The 25,959-nt window shown below is 43.3% G+C and overlaps 1 protein-coding gene across 6 annotated transcripts in view; it reads left to right on the top strand.

Annotated features, from left to right (window-relative positions):
• Positions 1–22,654, top strand: part of NUGGC (nuclear GTPase, germinal center associated) — a 55,061-nt gene extending 32,407 nt beyond the window's left edge. For 5 of the 6 annotated variants that reach the window (XM_066278583.1, XM_066278584.1, XM_066278587.1 and 2 more), the window contains 9 exons: positions 3,195–3,300; positions 4,503–4,636; positions 8,136–8,300; positions 11,068–11,225; positions 13,787–13,925; positions 15,129–15,237; positions 15,889–16,025; positions 18,867–18,957; positions 22,019–22,653. In XM_066278583.1, the coding sequence (XP_066134680.1) occupies positions 3,195–3,300; positions 4,503–4,636; positions 8,136–8,300; positions 11,068–11,225; positions 13,787–13,925; positions 15,129–15,237; positions 15,889–16,025; positions 18,867–18,957; positions 22,019–22,158 (1,179 nt within the window). In that variant the 3' untranslated portion in view covers positions 22,159–22,653. Of the gene's footprint in view, positions 1–3,194; positions 3,301–4,502; positions 4,637–8,135; positions 8,301–11,067; positions 11,226–13,786; positions 13,926–15,128; positions 15,238–15,888; positions 16,026–18,866; positions 18,958–22,018 lie in introns of all 6 variants that reach the window. The other variant, XM_066278585.1, reaches the window with a different exon arrangement.
• The last annotated feature ends 3,305 nt before the right edge of the window (positions 22,655–25,959 follow it).

Below are 25,959 nucleotides of genomic sequence, written 5' to 3'. Positions count from 1 at the left end.
TTTTCTGATTGTTAGAAGAATTGAATGAGCATATGGTCTGCTGAGAGATATGTGCAGGTAAAGTCAGGGATCACCATACAGTTTGAGGTGTGCTTGACAGGCAGTAACTCCTAGGGTGGTGTGGGAACACAGAAGGAAAATGCTCAAGTCTCGTTGGCATTCATGGAGGTGGTGTTGGGTAGGAGTTCAGGAAAAACTCTCAGCCTCTTGAGCAGAATTTTAAAGAACCAGTATCTTTTGTAAGGTGATGACAGAGGAAGAACATTTAAGATGGAGGGAAAAACATGATTGAAAAAGCCTGTTCTGTATGGTGAACTAGATGTAAGAAGTTAAAATTGTTTTTAATTTATTGATTTGAGAGAGAGAGGAAAGGAGATAGAGAGAGAGAACATCGATTTGATGGCCCACTTATTTATACATTCACTGGTTGATTCTTGTATGTGCCCTGACCAGGTTTTGAACCTGTAACCTCGGTGTATTGGGATGACACTCTAACCCACTGAACTACCTGGCCAGGGCTTAGAGACAAGCAGTTTTGAATAGCACAGCAAAAGGTTATGCAGGAGTGTTGGGAGATAGGGCCTGAGCTGTATTTTTCAAGCTTGAGTAATCGTTCTGTGGGACACTTAGTGTTTTCTTAAATTATTTTTATTGTCTGTCACTGAAATAATTACAAACATAAAACTTCTTACTCTCACAGTCTCATACAACTATGAAACTGAAACCAATTTTCAGATAAAATATAAACAAAACAACCTAAGTGGTATATCAGCGTTACTATAATGTGAATAGATGATATATGGTTTTGCTGAAACTAAATCTTCGGTGCTGAGTTTAATAGTAAAAACATATGGCCTTATGTCCATTTCGATATTTAATTACTTCCTGTATCTCTACTTCAATTATATTCATGCAGAAAATGCCTGAATTACAATGTGGGATTGAAAATTTCAAAGCTTTTGTTTCTAATTCAGAATAATCAGACCTCATACTTAAGCCAAAGTCTTCTACCAAGCAATTCTTGAATGATGGTTTTAATGAGGCAATAACTCAGTAAACGGTTCTTATTCTCTTTGATCATTTTTGTGGCATTAAAATGTGCATTTTATGAGTACCTAATTGTGTTGTTTCTGGAAATAGAAACATAAGACATTTCAATACATAATTCACAACTGTATTTATTACTCTTGAATGTGGCAAACCCATGTGCGTAATGATACCTTAGCCTGGAGGGTGACTAGGATTCTGACTATTAGAGAGAAAGTTCTTTTGAGATCTGCACATAGCTAGGTGATGCTGTAATTCTCCAACCACTTTATTTCAGTCTGAATTATTGTGAAATCTTTACCTGTACCGCAAGCTTTCATTTGGAGAAAATTTAATTTTAATTATAGAAAATAGAAGGCAGAGGTTAACTATTAAGTAGTCATTCATATAGAAGTCCATGCTTATTTTTTAATTAGAAAAAAATCAAAATTAAGAAAAAATATTGCAAGAAAATCTATAGATCCTGAAAAGTACATTGATAGATCTCAGTGTGGAAATATGTTTGCCCTTGAATATGTGGGAGTTAGAGGTACTGGCCTCCTGTGCAGTCAGATAATGTGCATGTAACTGCAGTCAGCCCCCTGCATGGACAGACCCCCAAAGTGAGGAGGAGACCCTTGAAAAATGTGGGTTTGAATTGAGGTCAATTGAAAAAAAAATCCACATATGAGTGGACCCACGCAGTTCAAATCCATATTCTTCAAGGGTCAAATGTACTATGCATTTTAGAAAGACTTTTCTCAGCAGTATGGAGAATGAAAGCTTGGAGGGAGAGTCAAGTGAAGATCGGATATAGACAGACCATATGGGAGGGTTAGTTAAGAATCTGAACTAGGCAGTCACTATAGGAACAGAGTGGAGTAGATAAATTCAAGAGATGGTAGGGAGGCCAGATCCACAGGTCTGGATGACTAATTGTAGGTGGGCACTAAAAGAGGGCTGGGTTCTGACTTTCTCAGGCATGTCGTCTGATCTGGTTATTATACAGCATTTTACCTTCGCTTTAGCACTCCTGTAAAGAAAACCTGCACTTCTCCTGTGTGTCTCTCCTTTACTGTCACTCAACTACTGCTCAAGTGTGGGGGCTCCTGAAAGCCTACCCAGCATGTCTAGTCCAACCCTGACTACCTGGGCTCCCACCTGACAGAGGTATGGGCTTCCCCCTCTGCCGGGGGACTACTCATTCAGCTCTTTTCTATCTCTGCATCAAAAAGACCGACAACTCTCTACTGTGTTCTACCATCCCCAAATACCCTTGCGTGCCCATGCACGAGCACACGCGCACACACACACTCTTTGTGTTTTTTTTAATGAGATGAATGAAAGATTATGGAACAATATTTATGCATCATTCTAGTATGACTTCTCTGTGATGATGCTTTCTTTTTAATTTATTTAAGTTTATTGTGTTTACATAGATTCAGGTGTCCCACCGAATACATCCTATGATGAAGCTTTTCTAATAAAAAAAAAAACCCTCACTTGATTCTAAATTTCTTGACATTTAAAACCATCATTAGCTTAAACATTACTTCATATTTAAATGTGCATGATTACTCACTGACCACCCTGCTCAGAAATTTGCACTTTTACAGAAACTTTTCCCAATGTTGTGTTGTGTTGTGCTGATACATGTTTAACAACCAGCTCTCTATTTAAAAAAAAAAAATCCCTGATTCATAGTGTTTGCCAATTCCCAGGGTGTAAATACTTCCACTATTGCCAGTTTCACACTACCAGTGTGATGCCCCTGAAGGCAGCGTTTGGAAGAGCTGGTACAGTTGGCTCTCAGCGCTGGTACAAGCTGCCTCCAGCACCTCACTTCTAGGGGTGTGCTTCTTTTTCCCAAAAGGATCCTGGTATTTTCCCCTCTCTGAACATTTAAGTATAACTCTATGTATTTTCTTTCAGAATTATTATTCAAACTCCTACTTTTTGTGCAGCAATTCATTTCTAAACAACTTCTGACCTTGTGAAGTGTGGACAGATAGAAACCCTTGACACGCAGTTTTTTGTCTTTCCCTATGGGGCCCACATAAAACTGAAAGTGAATGAGCTGAAGTTTGCGGAAGGCTCCCACGAGGCCTGTGCTTGTTTCCTCTGCATGGCGGAGTCACTCTGTCCCCTGTGTGCCTCTCTCACTTCAGAGAAAACTGCCGACTGACTCCAAGGTTCTGGAAGGCTCAGATCTGGTATACACAGTCAGCGCCCAGGAGTACTGGCAGCAGGCTCTCCTCGCTGAAGAGGAAACTGGTAAGTATTTTTAAAAATCTCAATCACTGAAATTCTCGAGATTAAGCTTGGCCCTCCAAATTTCCCGCTGTAGAACTTTTTGTGCCATAAATTTTTTTTCCAGCTGGCCACAATTTCTATACCTATTTGCAAATACATTTGTTTGTTTGTTTTTTCTCTCTCTCTCTGCATTTTTGTGATGCCTGAGACCACAATGCCTCTCTCCTCCAAATCTTACTATGAGTTGGTAAAGTTCAGTGATTTGGGTTAGTATCATATTTGGTTTGAGATTCTTCATGTGCCGAGCTATGGGTATTGGCAGAATTTTCTGGGTGTCTATTATATGCTTTGTCTATCTGTGTGTGGAGGGGGTGGAAGAGTAGAAGGTATGTCCCCTTCTTCATACCACTTAAAATCCAGATGAGAAGCTAATACTAAGCCATGTGCACAGATCAAGGTAAAACTAAGGCTTAGTTCAATAGTGCTATGAGTACATAAACGTTCTGAGAACCCGGAGATCTGGGTGATTGGAATTCTCACCAGTGAAAACTGGTGAGTAGGCAGGATCTGAACTTGACTTTGATCTGAACTTAAAATGGCTTAACATGTGCATGTGTTTCACTAGACACGGATGAATGAAGGAGCAGAAGGTGTGAGATATTCCCAGACACTGGAGAACTGCTTGAACAATTATAAAAGAAATAACCAGCACAGCATAGGCAAGAAATAGGCTAGGAACACTTCCACTTAAAGGAATAATGGAGGAACTAGTAGAGTGAAATCTGTTATATTTTGACTAACCATGTGTTAGGGCTAAGATAAATTTCTAATCTGGAATCACAGCATAAGCTACTTTGATTAAGGTTATTTGATACAGATGGGAAAACCCAGGGGACTGAAGAGCTGAGACTTAAAATGTCAGCACCTTCGGTTTTATTATTTGGGAAGTGCCAATTTTTAAAGTCAGATTGCACTTTTCTACATGGTTTGTGTTATACCGCTAAAAAAATACTGATAGTCATCGTTGCTGATTTACCATTCATTATTGCTGATCCTAGACCCGGGAAGAAGGTCCTCAGCGAGGTTGGTTTAGTGGGCACATAGCCCAATACGACCCCAATGGTAGGTAGATCAGACTGCCATCCTGATCCTTAGTTTCAATGAATTCTGTTTACTATGAACTCTGATCTTATAAAATTGTTTTTCCTGCCTGTGAATCCCAGAAATCCCCAAGTTAAGAGAATACATCAGGAAAAGGCTCTTGGACAAGAAGAGGAGGATGGTGACCAAGTATGTTACCGAAGCCTTTGGCCTGTTGCTCCTCACGGACAGTTTCAACTGCACAGGAAACTCACCGGTATGGCCACCCCTGGGACTGTGTGCCTCCCACCCCGGCAGAACAATCCCTTTTACCAAGTCAGGAAGTTAGGATATTTTTCCTTTTCCTATCAAAGGGAGCTCCTAAGCTCAGAGAACCTAAAGAGGACAAAAAGATAATTAGAGGGTTAAAATGATAACATTTGAGTAAAAAAGAATATTTTACTTGGGATAAATGGAGTGGGAGGAAAAGGTAGAAATAGAGGCTACTTTCCCCTCTCCTGAGACTGGAATAAGACAGAATGTGTTCAGCATCAAGGGTCAACTGTATACAGGAAAACTTATGGCCCACAGCCTATAGCAACCTGTTTAGGAAACCAACAAACAATACACAGCTCAGAAAGCCAGCAGTAGGACGTCGGTCAGCTATCTCTAGTAACAGTCCAAGAAACTAAATAATGACTTCTGTAACAGCTTCCATAATCTTTATCCCTGCAACCAACTTAGGGCCAACCAGAGAAAACCAAACGCGCACTCTACAGAATCGCGTGGGACCTCTGCTTCTAGGTAGCTACCTACAGCTTCCCTGTGCCTATGGCCCCGATGAGGGCAAACCTGAAGTCTTCCCACAACCTGCCTTTGAGTCTCTGCCAAGCGCCAGTGACAGTGGCTGACTGCCTTGCCATAGCGACCTCTGAAAAAAGAGGCTTTGTGTGTTCTGATTTGGCTGGTGTTTATTTCCACGCTTGCTTTCACCATCAGATTTCTACAAGTTGTCTGACTTGTTGATATGCAGAACAGAAAGGGACAGAGAAAGTAGACCAGTAGTGCTCACTGAGAGGTCAAGGTCCTGAGACTGGGGGAAAGTGAGCCAGGGGTGGCCCTGAGAAGGGGCAGCGAGTGGCAGAAAGTGGAGACCTGGCTTCAATGGGAAAAGTAAGCAATGCCAGCTGTACATGGTTTAGACTCTACACAGTTTTGATCAAATGACCACATTTAAAAATTTTTTATGTACAACTGAATTATAGAGCAATCCACAAGTAAGAGTCATTGTCTTTTTATAAAATCATATCTCTTATGCCTTGTTTTGGTCTAGTTCTGAGAAAAGGACCCTCCTAGAAGCTGAAATGTTCTGATCTGTCTTTTGTCCTCTAAAATACTGAGGGAGGGATTGACCTTCTAACTTCCCAAAAAAGTTCTTCAGGGTGAAAGTTGCCTTCCTGCCCAGCAAAAGATTGCTTTTGGAAATGCTGATGGAAAACCAATCAGATGCAGGCTGTGTGTGGTGGGTTTATTTTACAAACACAGGGGGGAGGCATTTTGCAATCAGATTCGGATGGTGGCCCACGGGCTCTTCTCTGCTGACCCGGAGGGGCAGCCCTGTAGGGCTCAGTGCCCTCCTGGCGGCCGGACACCAGGCGACAGAGCACAGAAGAGGGGCTGGTTGGCACTTCTGTGATAACCTTTTAGGGGGAGTTGCCAGCAGCTTTCTTCAAAATTCTTTGGCCTTGGATATTGGTCTCAGCCTTAGGTTTTTTGATGGAAAGTTGGAAGGCAAGAGTTTTGTCAGTTCCTTTGCATTCTGAAAAATATCAAACCTAAAAATGTATGTGGCTGATCTTTTTTTTTAAAGGTTGTGCCTCAAAACAAACAAGCAAAAAAATTAGAGTTTGGTTAGTTAGTGATTAAATGAACAGCACTTCACTCGTTATTTTTAAAGAATCAATAGGAAGTTGATTATGACATCTCAACATCAAGTAAGTCCTGCATTTATTCAAAGTAGGTGCCAGACCTTCCCCCCCTTATTTTTACTGTTCTTTTATTTCTAGCCTTTTCCTTTCTTATCATTTTTAAAATTTTTATTTATTGATTTTAGAGAGAGAGAGAGAGAAAGAAAGAAAGAGGAACATTGATCTGTTCCTGTGTGTGCCCTGACCGGGGATCGAACCCACAACCTTTGTGTCTGGAGATGGCACTCTAACCAGCCGAGCTATCCAGCCAGGGCTTATCATTTATTTGTTTGTTTTCAACATGGATTTGTTGAGAGTGAGACTTTGTAAGAATCCTGCTTATAGAACTTCTTTCTGTGACTTTGTTCTTATTTCATTTTGATCACTAGTCACAAATTCAAAAGAATTGAGAGGACACTATAAAAAAAAAAGTATGACTTATAGAATTCTTACCATGAAACTATGAAACATCCTCAAGACATGCCTAAAACTATAGTCTCCTTAAACTCTAAAGCTCATCAACTCTAGGACTCACAGAGGGTGGGAGTTTGAGGCTGTTTTCAGGATCATTCAGCCCTATTCATTTACTTCAAAGATGGTGCAGTCAAGATCCAGAGAAGCTAAGTCATCTATTAAGGTCATACATCAATTCAAGAGCTATTTCTATCATCAAATTTGAAATAGATTTTATAAACCTACATGATCCCCAGGTCTCCAGGGCACTCATTCGCTCCATAAACATTTAGGGACTGCACTCTCTGTGCCAGGCCTTGGAATAAACAAAGATGAGGGACACAGTCTGTCCCTTCAGCAACTTCCAGTCCAGGGAAGACAATGGGATGACAGAGACATAGCACAGCAGAAGTAATGCTGTGTTGCAGGGATGTACAAGATGCGACGGGAATGTAGGAAAGAGCCTCAGCTCTGCACAGGGAAGGGGTCTCATGTGAAGTGACCGGAAGGATGAGGTGGGAATAGCATGTGCAAAGGCACAAGGTCGCAACAGAAATGACACTTTTAGGGAATGGTAGCAAGTTCAGGGGCAGCTACATGGGAGGACATTTGGGGCAAACAGAGCCTGTGGTATTGAAGTTGGTTACATCTTGACATGCTGAGCTAAGGAATGTGGCTTCTGTCTGCTGCAGAGCTCCCAGCGTTCTCACACAGGGAACAGACACTAGAGTACCCAGTTTGAACCTAAAGGCCAAGGTTGTCCCTGGTAATCCATCCCTTTTATTATTTGAATAGATATTTTCCTACCTGACTAGATTGGATTCTCCTTTGAAGAAGGGACCATGCATTTACATTAGGTCCTCTAGCTTTGTTACTCAAAGTGTGGTTCAGGCCTAGAAGATCAGCCTCACCTGGGGGCTTGCTAGAAATGCAGAATCCCAGGCCCTCAGATTTGAACAAATTCTCTCGGTGTTTTGTATGCATGTTAAAGTTTGAAATACACTTGCCTCCAAACTCGCTTTGTGCACAAAGCCCATGAAACATTTGCTGGTTCAGATGTCACTGGAAAAATCTGTTTTAGTAACAGGTGGGTTTTTATTTGGATAGTTATTCCCCCAAGTCACCTGATGGATCATATGCCTAAAGTCAGTTGCAGGAGGCATGTTGTTGCTCTAGCCTCCAAACCCAAAAAGCTTAAGGAGGTTCAGGCACTGAGGGATGCCTTATTGGGATGATAGGAGAAGTCAACGGTGGGTGATTAGCTCAGGCTAAGTCAAGCTTAAAGGAAGCAAAGTTTGAGGGGGAAGTCCCTTTAGGAAGGGTGTGGCCTGATGCTCCTTGTGGCCCTGTCCCTAGAACGAATACTTGCTCGTGAGTGGCCTGCGGAGATTTGTGGAAGAGAAAGTCCAGCTACTAGAGAAGGCCATGGACCAGTGCTTTGCCCACATAGTATGGCCTCTTCAAGAAGGGGTCAGAAATGCCAGGACTTCCTACCGATGGATCCTTGGGGCATGTCTGGTGGTAAGTGACCCTTTCCAGGGAAAAATCTGAGATGTTTGGGGAGGTTTTTCTGACCCCTCAGGTAAGGATTTGGTAGTCACCCGAGAGAAATTGATACTCAGATCTACAGGAATGGAAGGCATTGTAGAGTAGAGAGAAGGACAATAATATGCTATGACGTCAAAGGCCATGTTTAGCGAGCAGAATGAAGAGGAGCCAGGCGAGGGAGCAAAGAAAGGTTAGTCTGAGAGATCATAGGAAAAGGAAATTGTGTAATGCTTATTTTTTTATACTTATTTTTAGTGTAAAGATTTAGTGAAAACCAAGCAAGAATGACCACACATCAGTTATTGAGATTATCAGATACTCCTGAGGGGTTAAGGAAAATTAGGGTAAGAAAAAGGCAGTTGGATTTGGCCGTTGAGAGAATCCATCAGTGACTGTGATAGGCAGCCTCCACGACGGCCCCAGGGAGCCTCACCTCCTGGTAGTCCTGTCCTGTGGAGGCTCCTCCTTCACTGAATCTGACAGAGCTGGTCGCCGTGGGCAGCAGAGTGCTGCAGAAGGGACAGTGTGTGATAGGTCATCAAGGGCCACTGAAGTTTCAGTGTTGGTCTTCTGGACCACTCTCTCGGTGGGAAGCCAGACTCTCTGGGCTGATATCAAGCAGCTGTGTGAAGAGGTCCACATGGAGAGGGGGCAAGGTCCCCCAACAATAGCCAGCACCACCTTCCCTGCCCTGTAATGAGCCTTCTTGGAAGGCTTCTCTAGCCCCAGTCCAGTGACCATAATTCTAGCTGACACTGGGCAGAACCTTATGGAGAAGCCCTGAGCCAGAACTGGCTAGCGTTGGAAAAGGCCATGTAGTACGTGTAGCCTTTTGACCCCCACTTGGCCACATTAGAATGGGTTTTGGGCCTGGAACGCTTCCTATCAGGAGATTAAGAGCCCACAGAGCCTGTGCTGGGCTTACTGCTTGTACAGGTATAGTGTTCCTTGTTTCAGGCTCAGCGTGAACTCCTTTGTTCTGTTTAGAGCAGGCATCAAAGGGCCTCAACCAAGCCCCCAGTTTTCCATTTGTCTGGTCCATGGGGATGGGTTGAGTTCTTCTACTGCAGCCCAAAGTGGGCTGTGTGCAGCTACACACCTGCATTGGCTGTGAAGCAGATGCGTTGGCCATGGGGGACCCAGGTGTTGCAAGGGGCTGGCTGGATCTTGTGCACACTTTTCTTCCTCTTGCTGCAAGTAAGCGCTGTACCAGTTGAGCCTGGTGTGCACAAGTGGTATACACTTGTTCTCAGTGACCTTAAATCGTGCACTGGTCTCCTGTCTGCATGGCACTTATCTGCCTTTTAACTTTGGCCACACTGCCAGGCCACCAGTGAACTGGGAAACACCAGCCAGCCAACATCCATCTGAATTCCTGACTCACAGACTCTGTGAGCGATAATAAATGTTTACACTTGTTTTAAGCCACTAAGTTTGGGGTAGTTTGCTTCAGAGAAATAGATAACTAAGTGACCCTGAGGAAAACTGTTTTCATATGAGAGTAAAAGATCCCAGATCACAAAAAGTGAATGAGCAAGTGGGTGCTGAGAAGGTGAAGGCATGAAGTGGAGACCACATACTTGTCAAAGGAAGGAGTATGTCAACCATTTTCAGGCCTTCACTCCGTCTTCATTCCATGAAATGTTCTCCTTCTCATCAGACCTTTAATGGCTTTTCTCTTTGTGACTATAAACATACCCAAGGTGTTCCTCTTTGATGAGCAACTTTCCTTTGGGATCAGAAATTTGGGCCAACATTTATATGCTAACATCACACCATTATGTAACAGTAAAATAACCTAACTGTCTAATAACAAGAGAATAATAAAATGACTTATGACATATCCACAGAATGTATTATGTGGTTATTCAAATATTTTTTTCAGAGTATTTACTATGAATTAAGGAAATGCTCATGTTATAATATTACGTGAAAAGGAAAGAATATTAGATAGATAGAGAAATAGAGAGAGAGAGAGAGAGAGAGAGAGAATGAGAATGATTCCAATTGTACCATAATACACAGCCATTCACTTGAAAGATAACTCCCTTAAGATATGTATCATTGAATAGTGATCCCTAAGCCCTTTACAGAAATTTTGGTCAGTGCAAATATGCAAATGCATTTGTATTCTCTTTACTAAGGATCATCATCTATTAAATTTATTAATGTCTCTTAAAGCTCTAGCTTTATAATATTTTTTTCCCTCTGACTTGTGAACTTATTTTTCTAGAAAATAAATACTACAAAGATATACAGATCAAACTGCATTTCATTAAATATTTAACAAAAGTATAAAAAATTGGACCGTGCTCACAAAAATCTGAAATAGATACTCCCAGTAGGGTCGTAGTACATTTTCTTTTAATAACTGCTCATTTAACAAATATTTATCAAGCAGTACCCATGCCCTTGCCAGATGGCAGAGACATCATCAGATGAGACTGCCTGATCTCAATGAGCTGATGGTCTAGTACAGGAGCCTAATGGGTAGACAGACAAATACAGAACTTATTGAGAAGAGTGGTGAGCAAAGTGAGCACAGGGCTCTTTGGAAACCCAGGAAAGGGGCACCTGACTGACTGAAGGCATGATGGCTGTTCTCTCTGTCTAGCTTAGTAATATGTTAAAAGATTATGCTGCTGCTACTGTGATTTTTGGTAATAAAAGGCCATGCAGTTCTGCTCCTGTGACATTCTAGTTAATGCTGACTAACTCTACTTATTGTTTACTTATCTAGAGGAGCAGAGGAAACCAAGGTTTTCATCAGACTCTGAAAGCTGTTTGCCTGAAAAATGGCGTCTTTGCCTCCAGGACTCTCGCAAGGATCGATCTGAACGAAGCTCTCACTCAGCCCATCTATGACCAGATTGATCCTGTCTTTGGAGGCATTTTTAGGTAAAGGATCTTTCATCTTGTTCCTTTGGGAACAAACATCTGAAGAATGTTGGGCCAGAGTCTCCTCTTTAAGAATTGGTCCTTGGAGTTGGAAGTGTAAAGAGTAGCTTGCAACTTGAGAAGGAAAGCTTACTCTCTGGCAAAGCACAAAAGCCTTCTTGGTTTGGTTTACTTAAAAATTTCCCGGGGTGACCTGGAGTGCAGATGGAGATGTTGCTTTCAGACTAATATTATGATTCCCAGTATTTTTCAAATATCTCCTACATGCAGCAGGGGATAAATTTTCTTATGGATCTAAGCCCAGGATAGGGTATTTTGGTTGGAGAGTCTGGAGTCAAGCAAACACATGGCCTTCATAAATTTCCCTAAATGCAAAAAAGAGAAGGGACTCACAGAGGACTCTGTGTTTGTTTTCAACATACTGCGTGGTCACACACGTGGCATGGGAGAGGGGTATGTGCCTTCATGGTGTCCCCTCCTTCCACGCTTCCTTGACCGCCAGCCCTTTTCTCCACCAGCAGAAACAGTCTCCTAATCTTCCTACCTCATGCCAGTCTCCCTCCTTTGCCCCTAGCATTTCACCTGGCAAACCATGGGCTGCTGCCAGAACCATTCTACCTTTGCTTGATTCTTACTTGGTGCCCCCCACCCCACCCCACCTTCCTCTGAACTCTTTTGGAATGATGCCATTCCACCTACAGCCCTCCCCTACCCGCCCACTCTTTACAAGTCTGTAGGATAAACTCCAAATTCCTTAGAATGGCACTCAAGACTTTCCACCTGCTTCCAGCTGGTCTTTCTGCTCTGTCCCCGAGCTGTGGCCCAGTGTCCTCTGCTTTAGCCAGCCTGGAGGGGACCAGAGAGCGACTGAGATGTACCAGGAACCATGCTAAGTACTTTGGATGTACACTTTCATCGCATCTTCCCAATAACCCTCTGAAGGGTTTCTGTCTTTTTGCAAGTGAGCAAACTGAGATTCACCCAAGGTCATCAGTAAAGAGCTAGGATTTCAAGCTTATGCCCTCTCCTCTACAACCTGCTGCTTCTTATTCCTGGATATGCTGAAACGTCATTCACTATCTTGTGCCAATGGTGAATAACCCCTCCTTCTTTCCATTTCCCTAAATCTTCCCCATCTCTAAAGATATAGCTCAAGTCCCACCCTTTCATGTGGAAACAGCTGGGCAGTGGAAAGATTGAGTTTTGAGGTTAAACCAATCAGTGTCCAAAGTCTGGCTCTGTCACTTATTAGCTGTGTGGTTTTGATCACATCAGCAATCTCCTCTGAACCTTGGTTTTCTTACCTGTAAAATGGGCATCAGCACACAGATTTCATAGGTTTTGAGGTCAAGGGGCTGGTGCAGCACAGTGCCTGGCACATTATAGGAATATAATAACTATCAGGTCTTGTTCCCTGTAAAGCCAATAGCCACGGCCATCATCATAGCTACCTGGCCCATGCAGGTTCACATTTGATTCGAACAGATGGTAATGAAACAACGGAGCCAAGAACTGGTGGGCCATTAGCTTTAATCCTAGCTTGCACCCGGCAGGCAAGAAATATACACAGTGGGAAAACACTTCCCTTTCCATTTAGGGCTCCCAAAGCCACTGACTTATCCGAGTTTCCTAGAATCAAAGGTTTATACCTCACCAGTTTTATTCACCTCTGTTCCCCATCTCCTTCCTTCTCTCTGCACAAACTGGCTTCTCCTTCAGCACTCCACCATCTTGGCTGCCTCTCCTCTCCTCCACGTGGCCTTTTTCTGCTCTCCTCTCTAATGCTAATCTCAGGAACTGAGAGAGAGCAAGCTCCCGGTCTGCCCCATTTTATAGTGTAGAAATCAAAACCTTTAATCCAATATACAAACAAGAAAGTCTCTGATACAAAGTCACTTAGGGTTGGAAAGGCTTAGTCTTAAAACTAAGCCTTAGGGCAGGGGTCCCCAAACTACGGCCCGCGGGCCACATGCAGCCCCCTGAGGCCATTTATCCGCCCCCACTGCACTTCCGGAAGGGGCACCTCTTTCATTGGTGGTCAGTGAGAGGAGCACATATCACTTGTTACGGCTAGCAGTGACAAATATGGAACCGGATATTGACCATCTCATTAGCCAAAAGCAGGCCCATAGTTCCCATTGAAATACTGGTCAGCTTGTTGATTTAAATTTACTTGTTCTTTATTTTAAATATTGTATTTGTTCCTGTTTTTTTTTTTTAACTTTAAAATAAGATATGTGCAGTGTGCATAGGGATTTGTTCATAGTTTTTTTTTATAGTCCGGCCCTCCTACGGTCTGAGGGACAGTGAACTGGCCCCCTGTGTAAAAAGTTTGGGGACCCCTGCCTTAGGGTATAACAACCCTGCCTGCTTACAGCCTGTCCCCCACATCCAGTGCAAACTATAAGTGAGCAAACCTATAAATCATATTTACAAACTTATTTGACCAACATCCCCCTTCTCTTAAAAGTGAATAAAAGGATACCAGCTAGTCTCCTCTTGGTTTTAGCCTCACATGGCCACTGTTATCTCTTAACATCCTATGTTGCTTTCTTATGTAGGGCTGGACCACCCACAGGCTCAGCTTTGATGCCTCACATAGATGCTTTCAAGCACTCTCTCCAGGAGAAAATGACAGAAATTGGGATAAGAAATGGTTGGAAATATGATAGCTACAAAAATAGTTTCCTGATCCAGGAGGTAAGAGCCTTATACAGTGAAGAGAGCAGTGAGGTTGGGTAGTGGCTTTCTCCCCAGCAGGATTTTGGGGAGAATCCTGTCGCTCTGCTCCCCACTTGCTCCTCTGCAGTATTGGGGTCTTACAGCAGGAGCTGTGACATACACAACCCAGTGGGGTGGGGAGGGAGCAGTGGTCCTGAGACTGCTGTGGAGCTGGAGGACACACTCAGGCTTTGTCCACAGCCCACAGGAAACGCTGATGTCGTAAAGTACACTCGGTTCCCAGCAAGACTCTTCAAGGACTCCTTAAATGTTTAAAAATTTGAATCCGTCTGTAACATTTTCGCTAACCTCTAGCATTTTTGCCAACATTATGAAATATTATCTGAAGCAGTGAAGCACAGAGAAGTGTTACACTTTGCAGGTCATGTTTGAGTTCTGAGTAGTGAAGGCTTTCGATGGTGGCTCCTTTTCTTCCAGGCTGTCTGAGTCCCCAGGGCGGCTATTACAAAACGCTACATGCCTGGGGGGCTTAGAAACAACGCGATGTGCTTCTCATGGTTCTAAATGCTGGGAGTTCAAGTCAAGGTGCAGGAGGTTTAGTATCTCATTGGGCCTATGTCCTGGGTCAAAGATAGCTGTCTTTTTACTGTAACCTCCCGTGAGAGGGGCGAGGGAGCTCTCTAGAGCCTCTTCTCTAGGGAATAATCCCAACCATGAGAACCCCACCTCGTGACCTCATTACCTCCCAGTGGGCCACCGCCTAATGCCATCTCATTGGGGGTTAGGATTTCAATATATAAACAGGGGGAGGGGTCACAAATATTTAGCCTATAGTATGAGCCTAGCCCAAATCACATAGCAACACTAGAGAAATAGCCTGTTCTTCCCCCAAGGCCCCCCAAAAGGGCCTGTTTCAGCACCTTGTACTTGCCAGAGTTCAACTCAGCAAATATTTAACAGGATGTTTGTAGGTACCAGGCACAATGGGAAGCACTTTGGGTTATAAAGATGCTTAACCCGAAGTTCCTGCCAATGAGAGGCTCACAGTCTAGCTGTGAGATGGGATGTGAACAGCCAGCTGTAAGATGGGATGTGGAGATGGGATGTGAACAGCCAGCTGTAATATAAGGCAGAGGGAATTGTGACTATGAACGGGAACTGCTGGCCTATTTCTGTTGAAGGAATTGTCACACAGGGCCTTTTGTTAATGTGGATTCTCAGATAAGCGCCATCCTGGGAGGCCTGGAGGGTCACATCCTCAGAAGGAAGAGGAGGATCTATGAGTCTCTCAGCACCTCTGTTCAGAACGACCTGCAGCCCTGTTACGAAGGTGGGGTTCTGGGGGCAGTGTTCTGCCTCCTCTTTCTGTGGCTGCTTTAGCATCCTTTTCTGCAGCTCCCTTCCCCGCACAGAACGTGTCCTCCTGCATCCTAAGACCCTGTAACACTCTTGGTCCACAGACGAAAACCAAATCATTGTAGGGCGTGGGAAAAGGTGATTCATGAGCCATTTTTATGTGTGTTACCAGTTTGTTCTGCCCACCCTTTATCCCGACACCCTGCTGCCCCCCTCCACAAAGCTAGTTAAACTATAAAACCTAGAATCCAATTCTCATTCTTATTCTTTCAAGTATTTGTAAACTGACTTGATAGAGTCTTCTCACTTTGGTGGTGCAGTTATTTTCTCTGGGAGGCAAGGGGTTGGAATTTTGTAAGCGTTTGCTTAATATACTCATTAGACTTTCTGAATAATTGATACATAAATATTGAGAGTGTTAATTTTTTTGTATCATGCTATTACACTATTTCCATCATATGGAAAATAGTGCTATGTATATAAATATCTGTGTGTGTATGTGTATGTATATATATGTATGTGTGCATATATATTGTTTGTTTGCTTGTCTTTCTTTCTGATGCTAAAGACTTCTAAGCCAAGTCCTTGCTGTGGTGGATGTAACTGGGACTATCATTTTTGCCAGAGGCTGCTCAGATCACTGGCAGAAAAGCATGTGAGAGGATGAAGGATGTCATCAGAAGAGGCGTGGACCGGCAGGTGGCCGAGGGCATGTTTGAAAGGGCACAAGAGAGGATGCAGCACCAGTTTCAGCAGCTGAAGGTATTCCATATCCACAGCCTGAATTCCAGGCCCACTAAGGCCCCCAGGGGAGTAGAGGAAGCCGGCACAGAAGACCAAAGAAGTGGTAGTTGTTTGGGCCAAGTAGAGCTTGGATGTCTTCTGCCCAGTGGGTCCAACCAGCCCATGGTGCCAGGAGAGGGGGCCAGCTGGGGCTGGGCAATCTTCTTTTACTGCCACTGCATGCTGGAGTCAGTCCCTCTCTGGGGCCGTGACTTCAGAAATGCAGCCCCTCCAGCCCTCTCCTGCCTCTCTCCCCTTCGTAAGTCATCAGTAGAACTATAATATCTAGATGGGATCCTAACCTTTTCAGGTACGCTAATTCATTTCATCTCCAGCAAGTCTGTGAGGTAGGTCTAGTCGGCCCTCCATATCTGCAGGTTTCATGTCTACAGATACAACCAACACGGACTGAAAATACTCAGGGAAAAACATACCAGAAAGTTCCAAAGAGCAAAACTCGACTTTGCCATGTGCCGAGCACTACACTAAATCTATGTGAACGAAGTGATGTGTGGTGTACCCTGCTGTAGCCTATATGCAAATACTATGCCATTTTATGTAAGGGACTTGATTTTGGTATCTGTGTGTGTGTAGGGGGGAGTCATCCTAGATCCAGTGCCCCCGTGGATACTGAGAGATGACTGTACTATTATTGTTCTCATTTATTGGATTAGAAAACCGGGGCAGAAAGGTATAGCCACAGGCCACAGGGATTTGGGATGAAGTAATCAGGTTCTGCCATCTCCAAAAATAGTATAATCTCAAGATGGCTTAAAAAATTTTTTTTTTCAATGGTATCTTTTTTTAATGTTGATCTTATTGATTTTAGAGAGAGGGAGAGAGAGGGGGAGAAAGAGGAATACAGGAACACCTATCTGTTCCTGTATGTGCCCTGACTGGGAATTGAACCAGCAACCTCTGTACTTCGGGATGATGCTCTAACCAACAGAGCTATCAGGCCAGGGCAAGATGGATGTTTTTTTGTTTTGTTTTGTTTTGTATTTTTCTGAAGCTGGAAACGGGGAGAGACAGTCAGACAGACTCCCGCATGCGCCCGACCGGGATCCACCCGCACGCCCACCAGGGGCGACGCTCTGCCCACCAGGGGGCGATGCTCTGCCCCTCTGGGGTATCGCCCTGCCACGATCAGAGCCACTCTAGCGCCTGGGGCAGAGGCCAAGGAGCCATCCCCAGCGCCCGGGCCATTCTTTGCTCCAGTGGAGCCTTGGCTGCGGGAGGGGAAGAGAGAGACAGAGAGGAAGGAGGGGGGGTGGGGGTGGAGAAGCAAATGGGCGCTTCTCCTATGTGCCCTGGCCGGGAATCGAACCCAGGTCCCCCGCACGCCAGGCCAACGCTCTACCGCTGAGCCAACCGGCCAGGGTGGATGGTTTTTTTTTTTAAAAAAAAAATGAGGGAAATGTCTTATCTACATAAAACAGCAACAAATAAATGACAGTGAACTCTTATAGGTCAGCCACTTACAGTACCTATAGATTTAGGTTTGATTCTGGTTATCCTGGAAGACAGTTTCTAAAAGTTTCCTCGAACCGAAGTTCTCTGTATCTTTTTGCCTGCCATTCCCCTACCCAAGTAATAGAACTTCTTTGTTTTAGTCCAAGCCACCGCTGGCCCCTGGTTATATGAGGGCATCAGTCCAGGCTTAGCTGACGCTCGCTTGACCTCCCGAGGAACCTAGCTAGTGGCTCTTTATGTCCAATGTCCAACTCTGAACCACCCTACCTCCTGAAACATCTCCAACCTGCTTCTGCTTCTGCCCCCCCCCCCCATTCCCACTGCAGTTTTGGAAAAATACATTTACCCACAATACAAAGCATGTAATTTCTCTTGGAGTAGTCTGGTTTACCAGCAGTAATTTACTTTCTGTTGTTTAACATATTATCCTAGTCTACAAACACATGCAGAAACTGGCCAGACTATAGAGTCCAGTTCCTCATTTGGTATGTAGAAATTGCCCTTCTAGTGCCCCAAGAAAGCAATCCCACTGAAAAAAAAAATGATTAGTACATTGACCACATACAAATCTCTCTTAAACAATATAAGTGTAGGAAGTTGAAACTGGGCAAGATCACAGAGCATTCCCATTTCCTGATCTTATAGACAGAAAGCTGATGCCCAGAGGGCCCAAGTTACTAGCTCAGAGCTAGAGTGGAGCCTGGAGCTGAGGGTTTTAGGCCTTGAATATTGAAGAGAAGAGCCCAGTACTTGGAGTCAGAAAATCCAGGTTCAAAACTAATCTCTTTCAGATGAGAGGAGAGACGCAGGTATTTTTCAAAGGGAGGCAACAGGTGGTTAGTTAGATGAGGGAACATGGTTTTAGGTGACAGAAGGATTGAGATGAGCAAGAAGACACCTCTCAGGCAGTTGGGAAGAAAAATCAGGAATGTCAAGTGTGGTGTGTCGCACAAAGCAGGTACTCAGTGAACATGTATCCAGTGACTACATGGTGATAGGATGAGGGGATAATGACCAGCACATCCTTCTTTTTCCATCTCTGTGGTCGCTGTGCCCTCTTCCATGAACCCTCATTAGCACCAGAAGTCTGTCCATCAGCACCAGAAGCACCATCTCTCCCACAGGCAGGAAAGGGGACACTGAGATGGGGAACCCCACAAAAATGGTGCCCTATTGACTCCTGAGCCATACCGTGGACTCCAAAGCGGCCTGCTTTGGACCTGACTTTGACTTTGGCAACCCTCGTCTGTGCACTGTGATTGGGGAATTGGATGGGGCCTCTTCCATAAGCTTCCCTTTCCCTTGGGCTGCGCCATCCTAACAGAATGAACATCCTTTGTTGTACAGAATGGGGTCACGGAGAAGGTGAAGGGCAGCATCGCCACCATGTTGACCCTTGCTTCATCCCAGGGCGACGGTCTCTACAAGGAGCTTGCAGGTAAATACAGAAAACCTTTGCATAAAGGGTGATTATCTTGCAGACCTCTCTCCTCCCCTGTAGTGGCTGTTTACTGGATTTAAATAAATTCAGTTAGGAAGAATTTCCAGGGGAAGGAATAGAGATGATGACAACAATTATGACTGCCTCAGCCTTTGCTGAGCACGTGACTGACACCAAGCATTGGACTCGGGCTATGTGTACATCTCGTCAAACCCTCACGTTAGCCTTCAGAGGTAGATGTTATAGCTCCATTTTGCAGATGCAGAAACAGAGACTCGGGTGAGATAGTGTGCCCAAGGATCCATAGCTGGCAAGCGGTAGATTCAAATCCATAACTCTGCCCTGCTGTTTCCATAAACCAGATCTTTTAGTTGATACCTCCTCGTGGAAAGCTTCATTTTCCGGTAGTGGTGGAAAAGAGTTTCTCTCCATTCACCAGGGTCCTGGGACGGCAACGGCAGCTGCACGTGCCCTGTTGCAGGCACCCATCTCCCTTTCAAGCTCTGGGCTCCAACACGCTCCCCCTGCCCCCACCCTGGCAGAAACTGGAGAATGCAGACTGCTGCCAAAAGTAATTGGGCAATTACTAGCGAAATTGAAAATGCACCTATCTTGGAGCCCAGCAATCCTATTTCCAGTAATTTACCCTATGACATCCTCGTACATGAGCAGAATGACATGTGGACAAGGCTATTCAGGGCAACAGCACTTATGATGTCAAATATTGGGACAACTCGAATTTCAGTAGAGCACTGGTTAACAGGTACACAACCAGTGGAGGACCGTACAATTGTTAAAAAGAATAAAGTAGCTTAATGTGGAGTAGCAGTATGAAACGATCTCCAAAATATATTGTTAAGTGGAAATAATGTATAGTATGTTGCCATTTGTGGGAGAAAAAAGGCAATATATACTGCATTTCCCCATGTATAAGACACTCCCCTGTATAAGACATACCTTAATTTTGGGGCCTGAAATTTGAAAGAAAATGTATTACATAAAGTTTTTGAACTCAAGTTTTATTCATCATAAAATTCATACAACTCCTTATCCAGATGAAAAAGCAGGAAATGCAAGTAAAAAAAACCCTACAACCACTATATAAGATGCACCCAGTTTTTAGACCCCAAATTTTTCAAAAAAGAGTGTATCTTTTTTTTTTTTTTTGCATTTTTCTGAAGCTAGAAATGGGGAGAGACAGTCAAACAGACTCCCGCATGCACCCGACTGGGATCCACCCGGCACGCCCACCAGGGGGCGACGCTCTGCCCACCAGGGGGTGATGCTCTGCTCCTCCAGGGCGTCGCTCTGCCACGACCACAGCCACTCTAGCGCCTGGGGCAGAGGCCAAGGAGCCGTCCCCAGCGCCTGGGCCATCTTTGCTCCAATGGAGCCTCGGCTGCGGGAGGGGAAGAGAGAGACAGAGAGGAAGGAGAGGGGGAAGGGTGGAGAAACAGATGGGCGCTTCTCCTATGTGCCCTGGCCGGGAATCGAACCCGGGACTTCTGCACGCCAGGCTGACGCTTTACCACTGAGCCAAACGGCCAGGGCCAAAAAGAGTGTATCTTATATATGGGGAAATACGGTACGTATATGCATAGAAGTCTCCATGGGATACACAAGAAAAAGGTCACACTGGTGGCCCCTAAGGGAGGAAACTGGGGGACAGGGGTGATGGGAGATTTACTTTGCATTCTATATATGTTGTGCCTTTTAAATTTTAAGCCATGTACATAGTCACCTGCTGGAGAAACAATAGATCTGATGCCTCTGCTATATCTCATTGGGTGTGTCAGGGTCAAAGCAGTCAGCTATTTCCAAAGTAAAAGCCACAACTGCTACTTCTAAACATCTGTCCTGTTCCTAATGTTCCCTTGGGAAAGAGATATAACACCCTTCCACATAGTTTACTGGACTCTCTCATGACCTTCTGTCTAGACCTTCACAAGAGCTAGTTTTAAGATGACAGTCAACCAACTGTGTCTTCGTTTAAGCACACCAAAGGTCTTCCACTGTCTGAGTCGAACACACCAAAAATGATCCCCTGAGTTTGATGTAAATTGCTCCTGCCATAATTTAAGGCCATTCCCTTTCCTTGACCATCAAAGCAAATCCACACTCTGTAGGAAATGCTGTGCCAGGTGCCAAAGAGGTCTAAAGCTCCCTGCTTGGAATGCTCCCTGACTGGTGAGACCAGACAGTGTGCATTCACTCCACTCCTCCTGTCCAGTGCTGGACAGTGTTCTCGGTGTGGAGCGCACAGCAGTGACCACTACGGACAAGAATCTCTGCTTGCAGGGCTTATAGCCCAGTGGGCAGAAGGCAGGCGATAAGCCAAACAATAAACAAAATGTGAGGCATGCTGAAGGGTGACACATGCTACGGAGAATAAAGCCGGGGAAGGCCCTCTTGCTTGGAGAGGCAGGCCTTCGGTTCCAGTCAGGCCTTCAAATGCTGAGCCAAAGGAAGGCAATCTGCTGGACTCAAGGTCCACCGGTTTAAATGGAAAGCTCATCTGGAAACACGCTCACAGAAACATTCAGGATAATGTTTGGCCACATATCTGGGCACTGTAGCCTAGACAGGTTAACATAAAGTTAACCATCACAAGGTAGAATTTGATGGCAGGTCACAGGATGGAACCTTAGAAGCTGAAACAGAGCAAATTCACTTAGAATGGGGACTGCTGGGAGGAGAGGGACCGGGGAAGGAGAGGACCGCCTGGACAGCACTAAGGGGAGTTCTTGTGTTGAGCGTTGCCTGTTCTGCTGAGCTCCTGTGAGGCCCCAGTAAAGACCCAGACTTATTTTCTGGGTAGGTTTTGTTGTTTGACAGTGACCCCCCTGCTGAGATAAGCCTTACAGTAAGAGGAAGAATGCCAGGGTTGGTCAGGTTATTTATAAAAACAAATCAATTGGATGATCTGATCTGGAAGCTTTACTCCAGATCTCACAATCTGGGACAAGTGACTCAGGTCATCACATGATCCTCTGGGAATCATGGGGACGTTTTTGACAAGGACCCTAACTCCTGATGTGTGTTTTCTGCTCCTCTGTAGACGTCAAAAGTGAATACAGGGAGATGGAAAAACTACACAGAAGCCTCAGGGAGGTGGCTGAGAATGCAGTGCTGCGGAGGGGCATGCAGGACTTCCTCTTGAGGATGTCCCCCAGCAAAGCAGGCCCCCCCAGAACATAGCCTTAATTCCTGAGGTTCCACACCAAGTGGATGGGAAACAGCCCTGGAGCTAAATAATGAGAATTACTGCTGTCTTGTAAAATCTAATAAAAAACATCTCCCAACTGTTTGGGCTTTATATACAATACAAAACTCAATAAATTGTTACTCCTGGCACAAGTGGATTACTGAGCAACATCAGTTCATTTTTATTCCATAGCCAAAGAGTCCTCTTGAATCCCTAATGGGGTCCTAAAGCTTTAGGGACGAAAACTGTGTTTCACCAAAGAAATATCTAAACATCAAAAAACTTAAACAGACCCTGGCTAGGTAGCTCAGTTGGAGTGTCATCCTTATATGCCAAAATTGCGGGTTTGATCCATGGTCAGGAATCAACCAAGGAATGCATAAATAAGTGGAACAATGAATCAGTATGTTTTGTTCTCTCTCTCCCCCTCCTCCTTTCTCTCTCTTTAAAATCAATACATTTTTTAAAAAAATCTTAAATATCATGAAAAATAAAACTCTTGCAAAATAAAGCTTTGGGGACTCAATTTTATTTACCATTTTATTACTGGTGAGACTTTTGAGTAAGGACATAACATTTTGCTGTGCAAACAACATGGGTTTGAGAGCCAGCCAGACAAACAAGAGAGATGACTTTATCACTTCTCAGGAGTGCTAATTATTACTAGGGCTTCTCAAACATTTTAATCTCAAAATCCTATGCTCTTAAAAATTATTATAATTTATGTCTGTTATACCTATTGATACATACTGTATTCAAAATTAAAACTGATCAAAATTGCAAATAATTATTTACTAACCCATTTAAAAGTAACAATAATAAACCTATTATATGTTTATATAAATATCATTTTTATGAAAAAAATACTTTCAAAATAAATTTAGTGAGAAGAGTGACATTATTTTATAGTTTTGCCAATCTCTTTATTCTTGACTTTGTAGAAGGCAGCTGGACTCTCTTGACTTTCTGCACTCAGTTTGTCACAAGATATCTTTTTGGTTGTTGTATATGAAGAAAATAGTCTCATACAGATATAGTGTTGGAATACAAAAGAGTATTTTTAATAGCCTTTTTTGATAATTTCTGGATATTATTCTTAGATACAACAATCTTGACAAGTGGTAGTTTATGAAAGCTAATTGCAATGTGGAATGTGAAGCCATACTGGTGAACTTTTAAAATATTCTGTCACATTAAAATATATTTCTACCTCATACTTTCAATATATCTTTTGCCAATGAATGATTTTGTGTCATCAGGCATTTGAAAATAGTTTTCATTGAGTTAAGCAGATCTTTCAAAATGTTGACACATTTCATTTACAATAACAAAAAAATAGAATCACATTTGTTAATGTTTTTACCAACATCATCAGGAAAGTCTTAACTATTGGGAATCTGTCAAGTTCATGGTAGAGGATACATATTTTACAAAATCCTGTGTTTTTTGTTTGTTTCTTTCTTTGTTTTTTTTTCCAAGAAGCTTATCTTATGATGGATAAGAAATACTATCAGTTGTTTTCTCTGAAATCACAGGTCATTTTGTTAATTTTCAGGAAATGTTCACTATCTAACCAAGTATGATTAATCATAGTTTGTCTGCCAGTAGTTGTTTCAAGCAAAAATAATGTTCTGGGGCAAAGAAATGTCAAGCTCAGCTTGGAACCTAATCATACAAATGCTTTTCCTTGAGGTATTAAGAATGGTTTAAGTGTATTTCCCTTTTTGCCACACAAAACAGTAAAATAATATTCTACATAAGGGTAAATAATTTATAGAACTGATACACTGTTTCATTAAGAACATTCTTAGGCAAAACTGCCTTTTTAAAACTGCAAGGGCATAGTGAAAAATACAGTAGTTACTGGTATCGTTTGGTGCCACTGCCTTTGGCTTTGCTAAGGTGCAAGTGGTTTTACCTACCTCCATTTTTAAACCTTCAGTGTGTCATCATGTTAAAAAAAAAAAAAAGACAGTTCTGGCCAAGTGACTCAGTGGATAAAGCATTGTCCCAGTGCAGAAATGTATGAGAAGCAATCACAGTGCACAACTAAAGGGAACAACTAAGTGGAACAATGAGTTGATGCTTCTGTCTCTCTCCCCCTTGTCCTCTCTCTCAAATCAATGAGGGAAAAAAAGACAAACAACGTTATAATATTATTATAAAAATTGTTTGACCAAGCAGACCCTCAGAAGGGTTTCAAGGACCATACTTTGAGAACTACTATCTTAGACAAATTATTTAAACTCCTTAAGCTTCAGGCTATTTATCTTTAAATGGTGATAATAGTAACATCTACTTTGACATTACAATGCACATCAGACAGTTTAAAATAATACTTACAAAGTACTTAGTAATACTTGATAAATGGTTGTTATTTGGGGTCAGAATAGAAGTAACATGGTCTGATGGCTTATTTGTTGGGGGACTCAGGTTCTAATTCCACCTCTGCCCAGTACTAATATTATCTTTGACAGTTCTTCAACATCTGTAAGATTTCATTTCTTCATATATCAAATGAGGGAGATGAACAGGATGATTTTAAAAGTTTTTTGCTGCTTGAAATTCTTGGATTTTAAATTCTTCTCTTTAATTTTTTTGGTCTAAAGAGATGGATTTATCCATGTAGGTGGGTCTCAGTTGTTTCCTTTCATTTTAAACTTCTAAATACATATAGTTCCACTGAAGTTCTTATATATATTATTATTAAGTCAGAGGCGGGGAGGCAGACACAGACTCTCACATGTGCCCCAACCAGGATCCACCTGGCAAGCCCCCCTACCAGGTGATGCTCTGCCCCTTTGGGCCGGTGCTTCATTGCTCGGCAACTGAGCTATTTTACTGCCTGAGGCAAGGCCATGGATCCACCATCAGAACCCGGGGCCAACTTTGCTCAAACCATTTGAGCCATGGCTGCAGGAGGGGAAGAGAGAGATAGAGAGAGGAGGAGGGGAAAGGGTGGAGAAGCAGGTGGTCGCTTCTCCTGTGTGCCCTGACCAGTAATCGAAATCGGGACTTCCACACGCCCGGCTGATGCTCTACCACTGAGCCAACTGGCCAGGGCCTCTACTGGAGTTTTCATAGTTTTACTTTTTACATTTCAAGTGAGGGATGTGAAAAAATTCTAATTCCAGCCATAATGGAGTAACAGGGACCATATTTACCCTCTGACCTTAAACCACTAAAAAGCCAAACAAAATTTATGCAGCAACAGTTTTTAGATATTGGAAAAACAGTCAGTGCAGGATAAGAATCCATGAAAGAAGAGAGACAAACAAGATGAGTCCTACAATTGCCCCATTCTGCTGCCTAGGTAGAGTTTCCAGGCCACAGTACAAAGAGGGGGAACCCACATAGAACCTGGTGGTCTTTCTGAGTTAAGGAGACAGTGCAGGGTTTGGAGGAGTCCAAAGTGGTTAGAATTTACTGTGGAGGAAAAAGCTATACAGAGAGAAAGCTTTAGAGATATGAAGCAGATCTCCCTCAAATCTTTAACTGAGTACTAACATTGGTTTTCAACCATTTTACAGGTTGAAAAGGGGACTGGTAAAACAGGAGAACTATTTGGGGGACCACTAAGGCAGAAATCACTGAGCATAAGTGAACTCAACTAAGATCACTGGGTCTATAATCTTCATACAATATCAGGGTAGTTCACCCTTTGTGGACTAGTATGAAATTTCTGGTGAACTGGTCCACAAACCAATGGTTGAAGAACAGTAGATTAGCACACACAACTACTGAGAAAGAACCACTGGAAAGGAGCAGGTGAAAATCTCCACATCTCATATCAA

The sequence above is a fragment of the Saccopteryx bilineata genome, chromosome 1 (assembly GCF_036850765.1).
Source record: "Saccopteryx bilineata isolate mSacBil1 chromosome 1, mSacBil1_pri_phased_curated, whole genome shotgun sequence".
NCBI lineage: Eukaryota > Metazoa > Chordata > Mammalia > Chiroptera > Emballonuridae > Saccopteryx > Saccopteryx bilineata.
The sequence above is the reverse complement of the archived record's forward strand: the minus strand, read 5'-3'. Positions and strand labels throughout refer to the sequence as shown.